The sequence below is a fragment of the Amphiprion ocellaris genome, chromosome 11 (genome assembly GCF_022539595.1).
Source record: "Amphiprion ocellaris isolate individual 3 ecotype Okinawa chromosome 11, ASM2253959v1, whole genome shotgun sequence".
Lineage (NCBI taxonomy): Eukaryota > Metazoa > Chordata > Actinopteri > Pomacentridae > Amphiprion > Amphiprion ocellaris.
Genome location: NC_072776.1, coordinates 28,033,051 through 28,050,225, shown reverse-complemented (window position 1 = coordinate 28,050,225; position 17,175 = coordinate 28,033,051). Strand labels below are relative to the sequence as shown.

Genomic DNA, 17,175 nt, shown 5'->3' with positions numbered 1-17,175 from the left:
AACCTCAAAAGTGAAAGGATGCAAAAGACTAGGATGGAAATGTGAGACAAAAATAGCTTAAACTGGGAGAAAAACAAAGATCTGGATGCAAAGACAACAGAAGCACATTATCAGGAGGCAAGACATCTGTAAGCTTCATCAAACTAATTTAACATTAGCTTTTGCAACGCTGCTTACAATTCAACAAATATAATAATTAAACTAGCATGTAGGAGGTCAGGAAAAAAACTCAAAGGTGAAAGGACACAAGAAGACTAGGATGGAAATGTGAGACAAAAATGGCATAAATTGGGAGAAAAACCAATTTACAGATGCAGAATAGAAGGAATCAAGGCTTCTGCTAGGTTCGTCAAGCTAATGTAATATGACTTTGTGTGAACTCTGTTTGAAATGAAAATAAACACTAATTTGTAGGTGAAATGCAGGGAAAAATGCAAGCTGTTGTGGCAATTTCATGCTTGGAAAAAGTGTGCAACAGATGCTGACAACTGCAAAACCGAAGACCTCAAGGTGCAAATTAAGTAACACAACACATTCAAAACAACATTTTTGAGCGTAACTGAAGGATGGCTACTCACGGTGAAGAAGAGGTCCATGATGCGGGTGTCCAGCAGAGCTTCCCTCCAGGTCTCCGTAGGCTTCAACGTGACGTTCTGCGTGGCCTCGAACATGGCGATGTAGTGGCGCCCCAGTGATTCGCCGCCAGTTAAGGCCAACAAGAGCATGAAGAGGAGGAGGAGGAGGAGAAAACACCAGCTCCTGTCACTAAGCTCCCTCTCAATGGGGATATTTAGGTCTGTGTGAGTCTTTGGTTTGTGGCTGCAGAATCTCACTATTTAATTACCTCTTCCTTTCATTAACCCTGCCAATCATTACTCCACTAAAGGTTTTGTTTTTCTCACCCTCCCCTCCTTTGTTTCTTTCTCCCTCGTAAGCTTCTCTCCTTGCTTTTACCCACACAGCAGATCTCGCCTTCTCTACTCACCCTCTTGTCCACTACTTTTCCCCTCCCTTCCTCCTGTTTTCTCTGACTTTTTTCCAGCCTTCTACCCTCTGACTCTCCTGACACCTTCTTCACTACTTGTCCTCTCGTTCACCTCTTTTCTTCCTTCCAGCCCTCCCCTCCTTCTGTTCTCAGTTTTCTCTCCTCTGCTTCCTCAAGACGCTCTCTCGGTGCAGCCAATCGAGACTCTGCATAGCTTCGCCTCTTTGTCCACTCCTGTACAAGACGTCCTCGAGACTCCTCGCTGCTCTGAAACACTCCCTCCAACTCCTCAGCCAATCATTTCGTCCCTCTTTGCCCCAATAACACACACTTACTTAAAACTTGTGTCACACTCTTTCCTGTTTTGTCAATCTCTTTTCTGAAATGCCATTCCTTCCCTCTCCTTGCACACACTTTGTCCTCATCTCATCCCACAGCACAATCGCACTCTGTTCCAACATTAAAAACCTTTTCATCTTAATGTCCCTTCGCTCTCTTCTCCCAAACAAGCCTTTCTTTCTCCGTTCACCCCCCACAACACACACAGTCTCCTTATTTAAAACTTTCTCTACACCCACAAGCTTTTCACAAAAACCCACAACACACACTCTCTCTCTCTCTCTACACAACCGCAACACTTCCTGACCTCATTGAAAACTTCTAAAAACACACCCACGACGAGCTGAGCTCATCAACAAACGCTCCTCTTCACAACTCTCCTTTCCACTCTCACAAATGAGGCTTTTCTCACTCCCAGACACATTTTTACTCCACACAAATCAAGCCGTCTTGCTTCTCTTCATCCCAAAAAAAAACCTCTTTCTTCTCATTCTTACCAAAAACATCATCTGCAGATTTGTCTATTCATTATAAATAAATTCACCCCACAGACCAATGCAAGAAAACACCGCTCTCCTGACTTTGGTTTTCAGAAATGCAATTTTCACTTGAGAACAACTCATCAAAACCTTTCACAGCCTCTCTTCAGAGCATCCTTCTCAACAAAACAAACCTTTAGGACACTTTAAAAACCAGAGACACTCTTTACATATCAAATCAAGGCTGCAACTAATGATTATTGTAATATCAACCAACCTTCTGATTGATTTCTCAACTAATTTTACATTTAGAAGAAAAGGTGACATAACAAATTTCAACAATTCATAACCCAACTATGTGCAGTTTACAAAATAAATCAGAAAATCCTCACAATTAAGGAGAATTTTGAGCGTTTCTGTTAGAGCAAATGACTAATGATCACAGTTATAGCTGAATTATATTGAGTTTAATCATTAACATCGGGAAAACGTACTCAGGCGCATCGTGCACAACATAGTATTAATTATTAAGGGTTCTTGGATATGCAGCGTTTGTTTTTTTACTTCATTCACAAGTCATGGAGTATGTTGATATACATGCAAGTGAACTAAGAACAGAATGCTTGGTTGTTTTAAAAAAAAAGATGTATGGAAATATTTCAGCTACAGAAAGGATGATGCTGACCAAAAACTGGTGTACTACCTTTACTACAGGAGGCAACACAAATAATTAGTGTTATTTGTCATAGTTTGAGTATTTAGGGCACAAATTAAAAACAACTTTGGATGTCTTTGTCAGTGTTGCACCACATAAAACAGGTTCTAAACTGCTTTTTTTCACAGATTTTTTTTTGTTTTGTTTTCAATACAGATAAACTTTGCTACAAAACCACCTGAACCACTCAAGAATGATCATTTCTTTCCAAACAGTGTTATTTCAGTTTTCTGGTGAAAAGTTCTGTATTTTGTCTAGCTCAATGTACACTACCATTCTAAAGTTTGGGGTCACCCAGACAATTTCATGTTTTCCATGAAAACTCACACTATTATTCATGTGCTAACATAATTGCATAAGGGTTTGTAATTATCAATTAGCCTTTCAACATGATTAGCGAACACAATGTTCCATTAGAACACAGGAGTTACGGTTGCTGGAAATGTTCCTCTGTACTCCTTTGTAGATATTCCATTAAAAATCAGCTAGAATAGTCATTTACCACATTAACAATATCTAGACTATATTTCTGACTAACATAATGTGATCTTCATTGGAAAAAAAAATTTTTCTTTCAAAAATAAGCATATTTCTAAGTGACCCCAAACTTCTGAATAGTTGTGTATGTTGCTAACTGTTCCTGCTTGGAGTCTTCATGTCTCCATATTTCCACCCTACACATTTGTCTCTTTGTGTTTAACAAGATAAATACACTTTCTTTCCTTAGACACACTCTCCTACTCGTTTTTCTCCACACAAAACACATAAAAACACACACAAACTTGTATCCCGAGCCTGCGGCTTGGTGACAGCAGAAGGCGGAAACTTTGAGAGGAATGTCCGATCAAAGCCAAACAGCGGCAGAGGCCGGCAAGGTCGCGCATTCCTCCAACACCAGCCAGCCCACAGTCATTCCCCCTGCACACACCCCACCACAACACACCACACCACACTTTTCGGCACAAGAGTTGGCACCTGTTTAAGGGTCTATGTGTGTGTGTGTGTGTGTGTGTGTGTGTGTGTGTGTGTGTGTGTGTGTGTGTGTGTGCGTGCACGTCCAACGCTTGGCTTTCAGGCCTTGTTAAAAATAGTCGTGGTGAGGCTGAAGACCTCTGACTGAACCTTTCTAAAGACAGAGGGAATAAGGAAAGAGACTGGGTAAGTAAGGAGCGCTGCGATGACTCAGTTACAGTGTGTTTTTGAAATTTCAGGTCTTAATTATTATACAATTTCCTTCCATCATTTTTTTTTTCCAGTAAAAGCCTCCCTCTTGAACTTGATTTTAAGCACTACTTGTGTCCGACTTCAGTTTCTGTTTTGATGTTTTCAAGAAACTAACTGCTTTTTACCCTTCCTTTGACCATCTGAATCAAATCCCTGCACACTAATCATGAATAAAAAGACGCAAAAAGACACAAACAAGCAATAACATGTTAATACGTGGACCAGGCATAAAAGGGACAACATCGAAGTCCAGCAGCATGCAGACTGAGACAGTCTCCTGGGGAGGGACCACCTCAGCGATCGAGGCTGTACAAGCCTTCCTAAAGATCAGATGACTGAGACAAAACTCACCAGAGACCTCAGGAATGATAACTACATGGTTACTTCAGCTATTTCACACAGATGGACAGAGATGTAATATGGTCTGACAGCAGAAACGCTGCATGTGTGTTTGATCAGTAGAAGTTCCAGACTATTTTAAAAGAAGTGCTGAATATAAAAGGAGTTTGACTGATCAGAATACTTGAAATTTATCATGTGCAGGGTGTATTTTTACCACAAGTACTCAAAGTAGGGGTAAAACATTGATTCGGCAAAATATTCTATCACAGGGTTTTTGTTTTCCTCATCACCTTCTGCCTCTTTATAGGGCAATTAGAAATGAAAGTCTGAACTTTGAAGACAAATTCAGGGTACAATATATGAATACATACACTATTGATGCAACTGTGACTAATGTTAATATTTTAATTAAAAACATGCAGTCACTCTAGATGGATTTTCTACCAGATTCATACTAATGATTGTCTGTGGTGCTGCTGACCAAATAAATGACATTAAAGTGACGAAAGCCAATCAGAGAGATAATTAATGAAACTCAACTCGGAATAACTCACACTGAATCCACAATGCAGAGAGCAAATGTAAAAACCCTGCTTTTTTTTGGCCTTTTAGAGGTTATTTTTCTGTATCATCTTATAATGTCTCACAAAATTATTGTATTGCATTATTCCACTGGTATCAGGAGCACAGTATTATGATTCCCAAAACACACCAAAAATATTTATCATCTTCATGACTTCCAAACACCAATAAATAACAAAAAGTAAAATATTAGGACTTGGAAACAACCTGTTAAGAAGGAACAAAGTGCAGAATGTTTACTAGCAAGCCTTGCCTAAAGCCATATTCACACTGATCAAGTGTTTCCTGGTGATCTCTAGAAATTTATAATAACTGAGAGGTTCATCAGGAGAATCAACACATCCAGAATTTTTTGAAGTAGAAATTGTACAGCAATTTACCAAGCATATTTGGGACACACACAAAAGTGCTGATCTCTGCAACTTTTTTGCAAGGTTTGATCTGCCTCTTTCTTGCTCTAGAATACTGGAGGCTGCGTTGGCAAATATAAATAAAGGTTTGGGGCATTTTGGGTGCAAATTCTGGAAGCTAACATCACTACAGAGCACGGCGACAACCACAGAAAGCTCAAACCCATTAGAAATCTCAAAGAATGATTAGATGGAGGACATGAAGTACGAACATTTTGTCGTCTTTCAAAAGGCTCATCATGTTGAAGCCCGTTAATATCATATCTGTGACAATGTCAGTAAATTTGAGGAACACAGACTCTGAAGCGAATATGCTAAACAAAAAACAGATATGGGGAAGATATTTTTAAATACTAAATATAAATTAAATACTCGTTCTGTGCAAATATGGCTTAAGATGTCTTTTGTCATTAAAGCAGGAGCAGCGGTGGTTTTTCTGATAAACTGCTCTTTGCGATTCATAATTTCCATTGTGGCTCAACCTGAATTAGTGTGAGGATGGTTTCTGTATGACTGTAACTAATGGTTAAATTCAATACTGATTGCAAGAACACAAATTGCATATTTTATCAACAGGGCAAAGCTAGACAACCAAAACCAGAAATATTGACAGTTTGGGAAGGAGAACCAAATAACTAACAGCTGCATTAGACATGTAGGTATTAAGATCTATGCTGAGGGAACTTCTGCACCAGTTAAAACTTTAACGTAGCTCTTGTGTACTTTATTTGGTTTTAAATAAAGATATACGACACGCAACATCTATAAAGCGGCAAAGAAATCACCGCTGTGTTTTCTAAGTTCCCACTGAACCATCATAAAACATTTATGTGCCGTCCTGAAAACAACTTACATGACGTAAAATTAAACTGCTCCTTCTGATTAAGTGTTCGCTCGGCGCAAGTTCAGGCTCTTGAATTCAGCGGAAAATCTACTTGCTGAGTTGACAAGTGAATTTACAACCTCGACCGCGCTCGCCAACGAAAGAAAGATGGACGGTGTGTGAGTGTAGTGTACATGCCTGCAGGATGAGTAATGTACATGGAGTGACTAGGACATGTGGCTGTGGTTTGGTGGGTTTTTAAAAGACATCACCTGCTACTATCTCAACCGTTCCAGCAGGCTCAAGAATAACTAATGTGACACGTCAGTTTTCCACTGCAAAGATAAGATGTACTGACAAACACACACAACAAGCACACACAAACACATTCAGCCGACTCAGAACACAGTCAATGAGTGTAAACCGCCAACCGCAAGAGTTTAAATCAAACACGACTAAAGAGATTCACACACTCAAGAGTTCTCACATGCAGTTGTCAAATTTGCAGACACATAAACATATATTGTAATACCTTAATTAACACCAGACAACAGGCAAACACTTATAAAAGCATTGCTTGCAGATTTGTCTGGTTCGACAGTCACTTTGGCACAGACACAAGCAGCGTTTCAAGTTTAATTTCCTGCACTGATTCTGTTTATTGTGACCAAAACGAGCTTAATGTCTTCACTGACAAACGCCAGTCCAGTATTTATGGATTTGCATGTGAACCTTAGCCCAGGTACGGTGCATCAACGCACAGCTCTCCACTTCAAAGCACGACGGTACATAGCTGCAAAAAAAAGCTGTCACTCTTTCTGTAATTCAGCCGCTGTGCATAAACTACCGCTACAGAACAGCAAATGTAGGCTGAACATTTTGTGAGATGGTGAATTATGTGGAAACAAAACCGAATAACAAAATACTTTAACACTCAGAATACCCAGAATCTCAGAATTGTTGTGGGTTTGGCATTTCGCTACAGCATGTTACCCAAAGTGAACAAGCTGTAAATTAAATCCGACAGAACTCTCCAGAATACTTCAGTGCCTAAACAGATCTGTTAATAAACAAAATCAAGCATTTATAGCCACATGGGCGGTTCTGAAGGGTTATTATAGCACGCTAGCATACCAATTTTTGGTAACTGGCATAGACTAAAAGGAATATCATTAGTTTTTCATGTATTTGGTCATGAACTATAGTAGTGCACTTCTTTTTCTTTTTTAACGGTTGATGTCTTTGTCTCTGAGGATCAATAAAATGATTACACAGGCATAAATGCCTGCAGTAAATTTTGTGCAAATCCAGGTAATGTTGATATTTTACAAAATTAATTCTACCTTTGCTGTGAAAATTGGTGCAGACTCTGTTCCTTAATCTATGCAGTAGTTGCTGAGGAATTTTAGTTAAAATGTCAACTTTGTGGTGTTAGTAGGGATCATTCCTTCTTAAATTGGCTTTTTTTGGAAAAAATTCTCCTCTATCTCTGATGAGCCTGATTTTTTTTCCCAAAATGAAATAGGGACATTTACAAAGATGCTTGTGAAATTCTATCTTGATGTATGAAATTCTTTCTGAGAGAACTTTTTTTTAAATTATCCAATGACCCACTTTCAGCACATTTTTTCACACACTGAAACCCGAGGCTATCTTTGGATTACAACTAAAGACCACATCCATAATCAGAGACAATTTGAGTTACTTGTCCAATATTGTAGATTCTGAATCAATGCCATGATGAGAAATCAGTGAAAATTGTAGGCTATAAACTATTAAAGACAAAAATCTTTAACAGCTTCTGAGATATTGTCATTCAAACACAGCCTCGATTGTCAATGTGCGAAAAAATGTGCTGAAAGTGGGTCAGCACGGAATTCATAACAACAACGAACAAAGTACTTGTATGAATCTAAAATTTCACACTAGCTATTTTAAACATCCATCATTTATGATAAGAAAGTTCCCAGGAAACTGAAAACAGAGAGACAGAGAACAGCCTCAGTTGTTTTATGGAAACTGAATTTCTTCATGGTAATCCATGAAAACTGGAACAAAGTGTTGGACTGAACAACTGATGCACTGAATCTCTAAATTCTTGCTGCCAGCATGCTTAAAGAGACTGTGGTTGTGCTGAGCAGCTTCCAGATGTGAATGTGTTTAGGGCCTAACAATGACGAGAAGTTACTGCTTAGTGCCTTAAACATTTACCTTCTGTAGGTCAGTGTGACTGTTCAGTTCTCTATGCTTTTAATATGTAGGTGAGTATTAGTTTGTATTTTCTCTTCAATTTCTTGGAGCTTTTCAGAATTTTCTTGGTTCTGTAATCAGAGTCAAGTTTGCCAGTCTGTAATTAATTTCCAGATGTGGAATCACTGGGAAATAAAGGCTGCCTGCGTGATAGAGGGAAAATAAAGAAATTCAAATTGAAAAATAAGACAAAAAGCATGGTTTCCAAATGGTTACCTCGTGGAACATTTGTGCAATTGTGCTACCTCTAAGTAAGCACCTCCACAGCAAATACTATTTTGGTTTCAGATGTCAGATTCCCAGCTTCCTCACAACAATCAGCAGCATCAACTTGACAGTATCCTTTTATTAAGATGTTTGTAACGCACTTTTTGTAACAGGTTATTCAATCAAAACAGAGAAGCACTGTTGTTGGTTTGTTTGTGTATGTGGTAGTTATGAGTGTGTGTATTTTTTTTTTTTGTTTTGTTTTGTTTTTGTTGTTTTGTTTTTGAAAAATCCAATAAAAAACATTGTGGAAAAAAAACCCAAACTTGACAGTATTTCGGTGACTGTTTAAAATAGCCAAAAATCAGCTTATCTCAGCAATCTCAATATTTTGCAAGCCCAGACAACCTTGATGCTCGAGGATCATGGATTAGCAAGCTTCTCCTGTATCCTCTATTCATTACGGCTGATCCTCGCCGAGGATGAGCCGGCCGCACAGGAAGACTGAGCTGAGCGTCTGCCAGCGGCGGCGTGAAGACCGCAGCGCTATGCTAAGGCGCGTGGTGGGGTTTAAGTGATATATCCTGCCATAAGACTCCCCCACAGCCTCGCCATGTGAAATAACAGTCCAGGAATACCTCCTCGGCGACCCCACCCCTCCCTTTACTTTTCACATTTCCTTCTACTGTTTGGCCTTCTCCCCGTGTGTTTGGACAGCAGTTGTCATTAATTCTGCCTCTGCTGAGTTTAACCAATAATATATCAATTACAGCACTGTGCTCAATGTCTGCGTGTTCACTCAGAGTCAGAACATATGCATTAATGTAATTTAGAAGTGCCATATTTTTTAGGCGTTCTAAAACAGTACAATGAGGAAATCTTGGAGAGGAGGGGAATGTTTTTTCAGTCTAAAATGCCATGTTTAGAAATATAAAAATTAAGGCTTTTATTTTTAATGATACCTTAGATATTGTTATGCAAACATAGCATCACATTTCAAAAAAATGTGCCAAAAGTGACCCGATGGGTAATTTAAAAAAAAAAAAATCTCTGAAAATACTCTATATTGTTTTCAAAGAGCTGTCAGAGCAAGGCACTAAAAAAACACTACTTATATCCTCTTTTTCCTACCCTAAATCTCACACAGTTTTAGAAAATAGGTGCGCCGTCCATCAGCTTATGAAGCATCTGTAACACTCCCTCCCGCCTGTGTTTAGACAGTAGTCGTAACAAATTCTCTGTACAGGTCAGGGCCAAGGCAAACATCCAGCATCAACTTACACACTTCTAATCCTAACCTTAACCTGAAGGCCAAAACGCCTATAAACTAACCTTCGAACAGCTAATGAGAATACTGAGCTCGGCAGAGACAAGTGTTGGGCTGACAGTCGTCTCTTCGGAGCAAGAATAACTCCTCTTCAGGAGACGTTAATGCCACTTTTATTACATTAAACTAAGAACACACCGATTATCAGCCTGGCCGATATTTGCCATTTTTCCGATTGCCAGTATCAGTGTTTCTATCAGTCCATTATTGATAACTTAAATGCTCTACTTCAGGTCTGATGCAGTCTCCTCTCTCTGTCTGTTGTCACCCTGTGGTCTCAGAAATGACTGCAAAAACTGAGCAAGAAACACAAGCCGTTGCCACAGACCAAGAAATTTGCTTCTCTCACAATGGTAAAGGCTATGCTAACAGGTAGCGGTTAAGTTAGAAGGAAGCCACAGATTAACCTGAAACAGAGTCTGGAAAACAATTAATAACATTTTAAGATCTAAAGCTTTGTGGACAATGAAAGTGACAGAAAAATGAAAGATAAAGAAAACAAAAAAGAACAGCAGGAGCCAAAGTGATCAATCTCAGTCGATCCCATATAAACAGAGGAGAGCGTCCTAATCTAATGACTCCTATTTCCATATTACATATTCAGTTAGTCACACTTACTATTGAAGAAGCCTAGTTATGAATGGCACATTCTCTGGTATCACATGCTGGTAAAACATTATATCTAACGTTTACTGATTCCAAATATCAGTCTCTCATGATTACCGATAATCGGCGTCAGTATCGGCCCTGAAAAAAAATTCCCATATCAGTCGATCTCTATCCTAAACTATAATAAAGGAAAAAATCCAATCTTGGAGGTCTGCGAAACAAAAGTCTAGTAAGAAATTGAGACAACAGTGCCTCGGTAGAAGAGACAGGGACACCATGCTTTAATTTGAAACAACTTCACTTTAAGTGAGTTGATACACCATGAAATCTACACATTCCTGTCTCGTGAAGAAAGAAAACAGAGCAGATGGGAAAACCCTGCTACAGAACAAAGCCCCACTTAAACTGAATGAATTTGGAGATTTGTTCATAAACCAAGACATCTAAAAACAACAAAAAAAGGATCCATAAACACTAGTTAATGCAGGACCATCAAGGCAGCAGCGATGGAGGTCATCTACCAGCAAAGTACTTGATATATAAAAGAAAAATTTCAAATGCACCATTCTAAACATACATCATTTATAAGAAAGTTTCAAGCAATCAGTGCTAAGGAACAGAGAGAGGGAACAGCCTCAGTTGGTTTATGGATATTAAATTTCTGCACAAAAATTGATAATAATTCATAAAATTCATCAAAAAAGTGATGCACCAAACAACTGCTACAGGAACAATGCCCCACTCGAACTGAATGAATGTGGAGATTCCCTCACCTGCCAAAGACATATGAACAACATAAAAAGCTACCACATACGCTGGTTAATGCGGGAACATTAAGGCAGCAGGGACGGAGGGTTATCTATCTGTCAGCTCAGACACCCATTTACAGCACCTGACTGCCGCCACAGCCTCGAGGCCCGACCGCGACCCTGGCCAGAGTGAAGCCGAGTGCTGAGTGACACGGTGTCGTAGCCATGCCTGGGGAGCGTGTCTCCACCAGATGACACCAGAGCCGAAGGGCCGAGGTTCAGACGGCGGCGGCGGCGAGGACAGATGACAGGCATGCCGCTCGGTTCATCTGAGGGAGGGAGGCTGTTTGAAAAGGCCCTATTGAGGAGCGTGTGTGGTGTGTATTTGTGTGAAAGGTGGCCGCTGTCAGCTACGCAATTAAGGGGAGGCCCCCTGATACATACACTGGCATACGTTCACATCGCATCGCACCGGCGTGTTGTGACACTTGCAGACAGGCAGCTTGCACTCACTCAGGCCTCCCAGCGGTCTTCATCAATCCGTTCTCCTTTTCAACAACCACCCAGACACCCGAAGACTCCGCACACACTCACATGCACGCCGAATTTCAAGGAGAATGCCACTTGATTTAAGAATTCATATGCTATTTTTATGGCCCGAGATGGCGCATTCAACATTTATGACAACTCAACATCAAGACACCAGAGAACTACAGCTCTATCTACGTGCAACTAAAACCACGAGGAGATGTCTATTTATTTATAAATTACACAGCTATCTTTGCGGTTGTTAGAGTACTTAATTATTTTGTCATATACTTTAGGTGATGTCCACGCATAAAAACATTTAATGCTGGTGACCTGTTGAAATACCAGTGTCAGAAGTACTTACATTAAATGTGAAGTGTACAGTCTATTAAGTGTAAGTGCAAGTGGAAAATCTAGTTACTGCTAAGAGGGTTGAACTTCAGCTGCATTTCACAAGAGATTATTCTAACCTCTTCAGAACAAACTGAAGATTAAATGTGCAGTTAAGTGCAGGCAATGATGACTAAATCTTCCCTCATGATATATGTAGTTCTACAACATTTACTACTGTAAAGAGTAGATACTGATCAGTCAAAGCATTAATATATTGTAATATTCTGTTGATTCTCTGCCCACAATGGCACCCGTCAGTAGGTGGGATATCTTAGGCTGCAAGTGAATGCTCAGTTCTTGAAGTTGACGTGTTTAAATCAGGAAAAATTAGCAACATAAGGATGTGACTGGGACTGAAAACAGCAGGTCTTTTGGGGTGTTTACGGTATACAGTGGTCATCAAAAGTGGTCAAAGGAAGGACAACCAAGAAACTGGTGATGGCATCATAATCACCCATGAGTCACTGGTGTACATGGGGAACAAAGGTTGGCCCATGTGATCTGATCCCACAGAAGAACTACTGTCGCACAAACCTCAAAGCTAGCTATGATTGAAAGGTGTCAGAACACACAGAGTGTCATGTATGAAGCTAGCTGTACAGCAACATTTTAGACAGAGTTTTCAATGCTGAGTCATGTCCACCATTAAAGGCGTCTACAATGAGAATCAAAACTGGACTATGGAGCAATAAAAGAAGGTAGCCTGCTCTGATAAATCATGTTTTCTTTCTTAAAACATGTGGACAACCAGAGGGTTTAGTTAAGTGTACGTCAAGTCGACAAAAACTAAAACCCCAGTCAGAGATAGCAGGTCTCACAAAGGTGGTTATAAACTTTTTTTGTTAACCCAGGCATTTTGCTTCAGACTAAAAGGGGTCGTTTAACTCACCATGTGACTAATCTACACCAAAATGAAACGATCTTGTGTCATCTACTTTAGTGGACGGGTTGGCATAACGAACAACAATGACAAATATAAAAATGCATGATGTTAAAAAGTGCTGCTGTTGCAAATGATACAAAACAGGAATGCTGGTAGAAAGAAGATTGTTAATCGTGTCATAACATGTAATTTTACCAACCAGCAGTCACTTACTTCTAACTATTAAATTTTAAACTTCATTCATTTAAATGTGACATTGCATTGAAGTGCATTTAGGTCTGACACTGTCCCACACTGCAGGATATCACTTCAATTTTTCAATCAAAGTGAAGTTAATGCTACTGATTGAAAATTCTCTGTAATAAATACCTGTACAATAATCCATTTTATCACCTGCTGCAACATCAGAAGCATTACTGGACTTAGCAGTAAATCAGGATCAAACATAAAAACATATTTATGCAATTTCTGCATCACCACTTGAATACACGTCAGATTCCCACAGCCACACGATGAATACAGTGTGTGATACTGTAACTCCATGACTCGAGCCTGGTTTTAATTGGACTGATCGGTTTATACTTCTATATATATGTACGGGGGTATAATGACAGTATAGTGCATTGTCTGAGAATTTGGTTCAACATCCATTCATACGTGTAAATAACCTCTGGGGGAAAGTCTAGTTCTAGTTAATCCATTGAAGTAAATACCCAACAAATCCACGTATTTCATCATTAAAATCCTCAAGCATCAAGCCCAACATTTCAGACAACTGCTTAATACAGACATATTTATACCTTCATACAGGGGAAACAGTATACGTGTATAACAAAATTCAATCAATATGTAATAATGACTTATTTTATACCACTTTCAAGGCCATGGTCACCTGCTTTAACCTCAACCTTAAAGGTCCCCTACATGTCTGGCAACTGCTCTGGTGGCTTCGTATAGACACCCAACACTGCAACAAAATTAAACTGTTGTCTAAAAATTGCCTGCAAAAGCTCTAAGACTTAAAAGTGCATCTTTGAGAACACACACACATATGGAAGTGAGCGTGCCAGGCATACCAAGGGGAGCCTCAACAAGCCAAGGCAGGGGTGGTGTGCTGTTGGAATGATGCAGGGATGGACACACAGACACCTCTTTGAAAGTGATACATGGCCCTGGCTGGCAGCAAGCGCCACTCCAGATCCCCTCAGACAGCAGAGAGGATGCCAGGCTGTTGGGATTTAGGCCGTAATGAGCCCGGCTGCACACACACACACACTCACACACACACACACACTAAGTGCCTAAGATCGCTCAACAATGCGGCCAACTGCAAAGATAACACGGATGTGTGCACAAGAGATGAACTACAAAGTAAAACTGACGGACAGATACGCATTCCTGGGCATCACATACTTGTAGAGCCGCACACACCCAGACACACAGTGGAATAGCAAGGAGGATATACTGGTCATTATAGGGACAATGCATACTCATCTACACAACAAAGCCCTGTTTATGTCCGCCAAGACATACAAGTGTTCTCTCTTCTTTTAACCCTTTGAAAACCCAAAGCATGGTGCATGTAAAAGAAATGCCAAAATGACACCATTTATTACAGCCAGAAACTGTAAAAACAGAGACAACCATCAGATTTTCTACTTTGCGCACCACTCAGTCAGAAAATGTAACCAAATTTAAGCTAAAAATTGTGATATTTTATTCAAATCACTTTATCCTATATGTCTCATTTAAAAATTCACCTATAATAAATCGTTTGCAAAGACCGGATTGTGCAAAAACAAAAAATTCTGCACTCCTTGGCACAACCGTGTAACTATTACTGTCGCAGCTACAACTAACAGTCACTTAGCAAAAATTTAGGGACCTTTCAGCTAAACTGCAGGCTGTGTGTACACCAAGCACATAAGAGACAAGCACAAACTGTGTGTTTTATGGTCCTTGCCCCTTGGGGTTCAGAGGGCTAACCTAATACTGTACGCTATGAATTGTACAATCTAAAAAAAACATTTGTTACTGATATTTTAAAAATGTTCTACAGCAGCAACTTTGTGTCAGGTATCATTTCTGTAATTTTAGCGCTGAAACACTGGGCCAGGATGCTTTATGTCCACTAAAGCAAACTTGAAGTAGCAAGAAACCCATTAAAAAAGGCAAAAGCAATGAAGGGAAAACGTCTTCAAATCTGACAAAGAATACAAGAACACTTTGAGTAACACTTTTAATGCTTCCTTTAACATTCAAACAAATTTTATTAAATAATATGGTAAAATTGTTGAGCTAATCCAATCATCTAATTCCTTTTTGTCATTCACTGTGTTGTAAAGTTGTGTCTGATGTCACCAATTAAAATGCCATACAATGCAGAATAGCATCACAATCAATAGAAGCAATGACTAAAACTACAAACATAAAACCACTGCATCTTTCTAATACTATTTTATGCCCATCTATACCTGATCATTCTGTAGAATGACTGTTCTTCAAAACTGCACAAAAGTTTACGTTTTAAGGTAAGCTGTGTAGTAATGTAGGCGTGCGGGACTGACCTGGTTTTCAGAGTCATATTGTTCCAGACTTTATGCTGTTTAATCTAGAAATCACAAAAAGGATATGATTGGGAGGCAGGAAGTTCCAGCTGAGGACTTGGTTGGCCAAAGCCAAGTAGCGCTGGAAGACGCAGGACATCTGGGCGTTGAGGTTTTCTCGCCGGCTGAACTCCTGCAGCACCTCCATGGTCAACATGAAGATCTGTCGCAGGCCTTCCTCCTGGAGAACAGACAAACAGATGAACGCAGGAAATAAAGAGTAAAAAAAAAAGGAGTGTAGAGTAAAAAAAAAAAAAAAAACTGCAAGAATTTGTAAAGTAAGACACAGCAGGGTGCCAGATGTTGGCCACAAGTGGAGTTTTTTTATGTGTCAGCATCTGCACGCCTGTAGAGAGAAATCACCTTCAGAGTGTTTATTAGAAGTGTGTTTAGTAACAAGATGTTCCCTAAAACTTATGTAAAAGTGGCTTTTATGTCCAATGGAAAATGCTGAAGAAATTATCATATGTACTGAATGTATGTAGAAAAACTCAGATGTGAGACTAATTTTTAAAGAAACATTGCACATGGATGAGAGAAACTACTGATAGCAGAAAGATCTAGATGTCACTAAGTTTGTAGTAGCTTAAAAGAGCCTGAAAAGCATCCTCTGGTAGAAATAAAGTTAGTCTTAATGTTGATAAAAAAGAAAGAGGAGACTCTTCTCCATACAAGCAGGAGCATCAGGAGGATTGGACTCTGAATTCTTCAAGCCTACTTATCTTCTTCAAAATTGGGTGTTGATGAATATAATAACAACTGACAAGGCAGACAGAGAATGAAAATGATAGACGGACTGACATCATGGCTACACATGGAAAGAGCAACAGTCACAATTCAGAGAGCAAAAGATCGGAGGAAATGGAGAGAAATGATCGCCTACGTTGAATGGCATGGCACTTGATTGACTGATTGATTGACTGACTGACTGACTGATTGATTGATTGATTGATTGATTGAACAACTGACTGTTACAATGCAGTGAGTTGAGCATATTTTTGGATTAATTAAACATTGTAGGCATTTGGACACATTAGAGGCAGCTGACTAAAATAAGGAGAAAGTACAGGACAGAAGGTGAGGTGGGAAACAAACCTGGAACAGGCGCTTGCAATTTCCATGGAACTCCATGCTGAGGCCGATGCTGCTGGTCTTACTAGAGCTGGAGAACTCGCTGAGCAGAGCAGTGAGGATGGAGCAGGCCAGTGTTTGCTGCAGAACACAGTATGAAAGGTGATACAAAGAAAAAGTTACACTGAGATCAAACTCAAGCAAGAATCGTCAGGCAAGACCTGAAAAGAAGTAAGCCTGATTCACATGGAACAACCGTCACTCTGTTCCTTAATACAGACCAACTCTAAAGAGGTTTTCATTAAATGTGTGCTCCACTGGAAACACTACAATATTAAGCAAACTGAAATAAAGTCAGCACGCAACTTGATTTTTAAATCTGCTGTTGATGAACACTATTGTTCCAAAATGGACCATACACTGGAAATGGAGCAGCTGGAAAACAATAAAATATGTTGTGGTTCGTAGGAGGACAGCTCAGCAGAGATCCAAGGAAACAAAACCATGAATGAAGGCTTTGGAAAAACATTTGTTTTCTTGTGAGAAAGATTAATTGGCAGTTTTGTTACAAAGCCACATTGAAATATGACATCCGTCTGAATACATGTTGCATATATTCCTGCACAAGAGTAAAACAGGGCTCCACTGTGCAG

At 39.6% G+C, this 17,175-nt stretch overlaps 1 protein-coding gene across 1 annotated transcript in view; it reads right to left on the bottom strand.

Annotated features, from left to right (window-relative positions):
- The window catches only part of xpo4 (exportin 4), an 84,523-nt gene that overhangs the window by 55,865 nt on the left and 11,483 nt on the right, over positions 1-17,175 (bottom strand). Inside the window, exons 5-7 of the mRNA XM_055015423.1 lie at positions 16,547-16,663; positions 15,480-15,632; positions 579-692 (exon numbers count right to left, since the gene is read on the bottom strand). Of these exons, the coding sequence (XP_054871398.1) occupies positions 579-692; positions 15,480-15,632; positions 16,547-16,663 (384 nt within the window). The remainder of the gene's footprint in view (positions 1-578; positions 693-15,479; positions 15,633-16,546; positions 16,664-17,175) is intronic.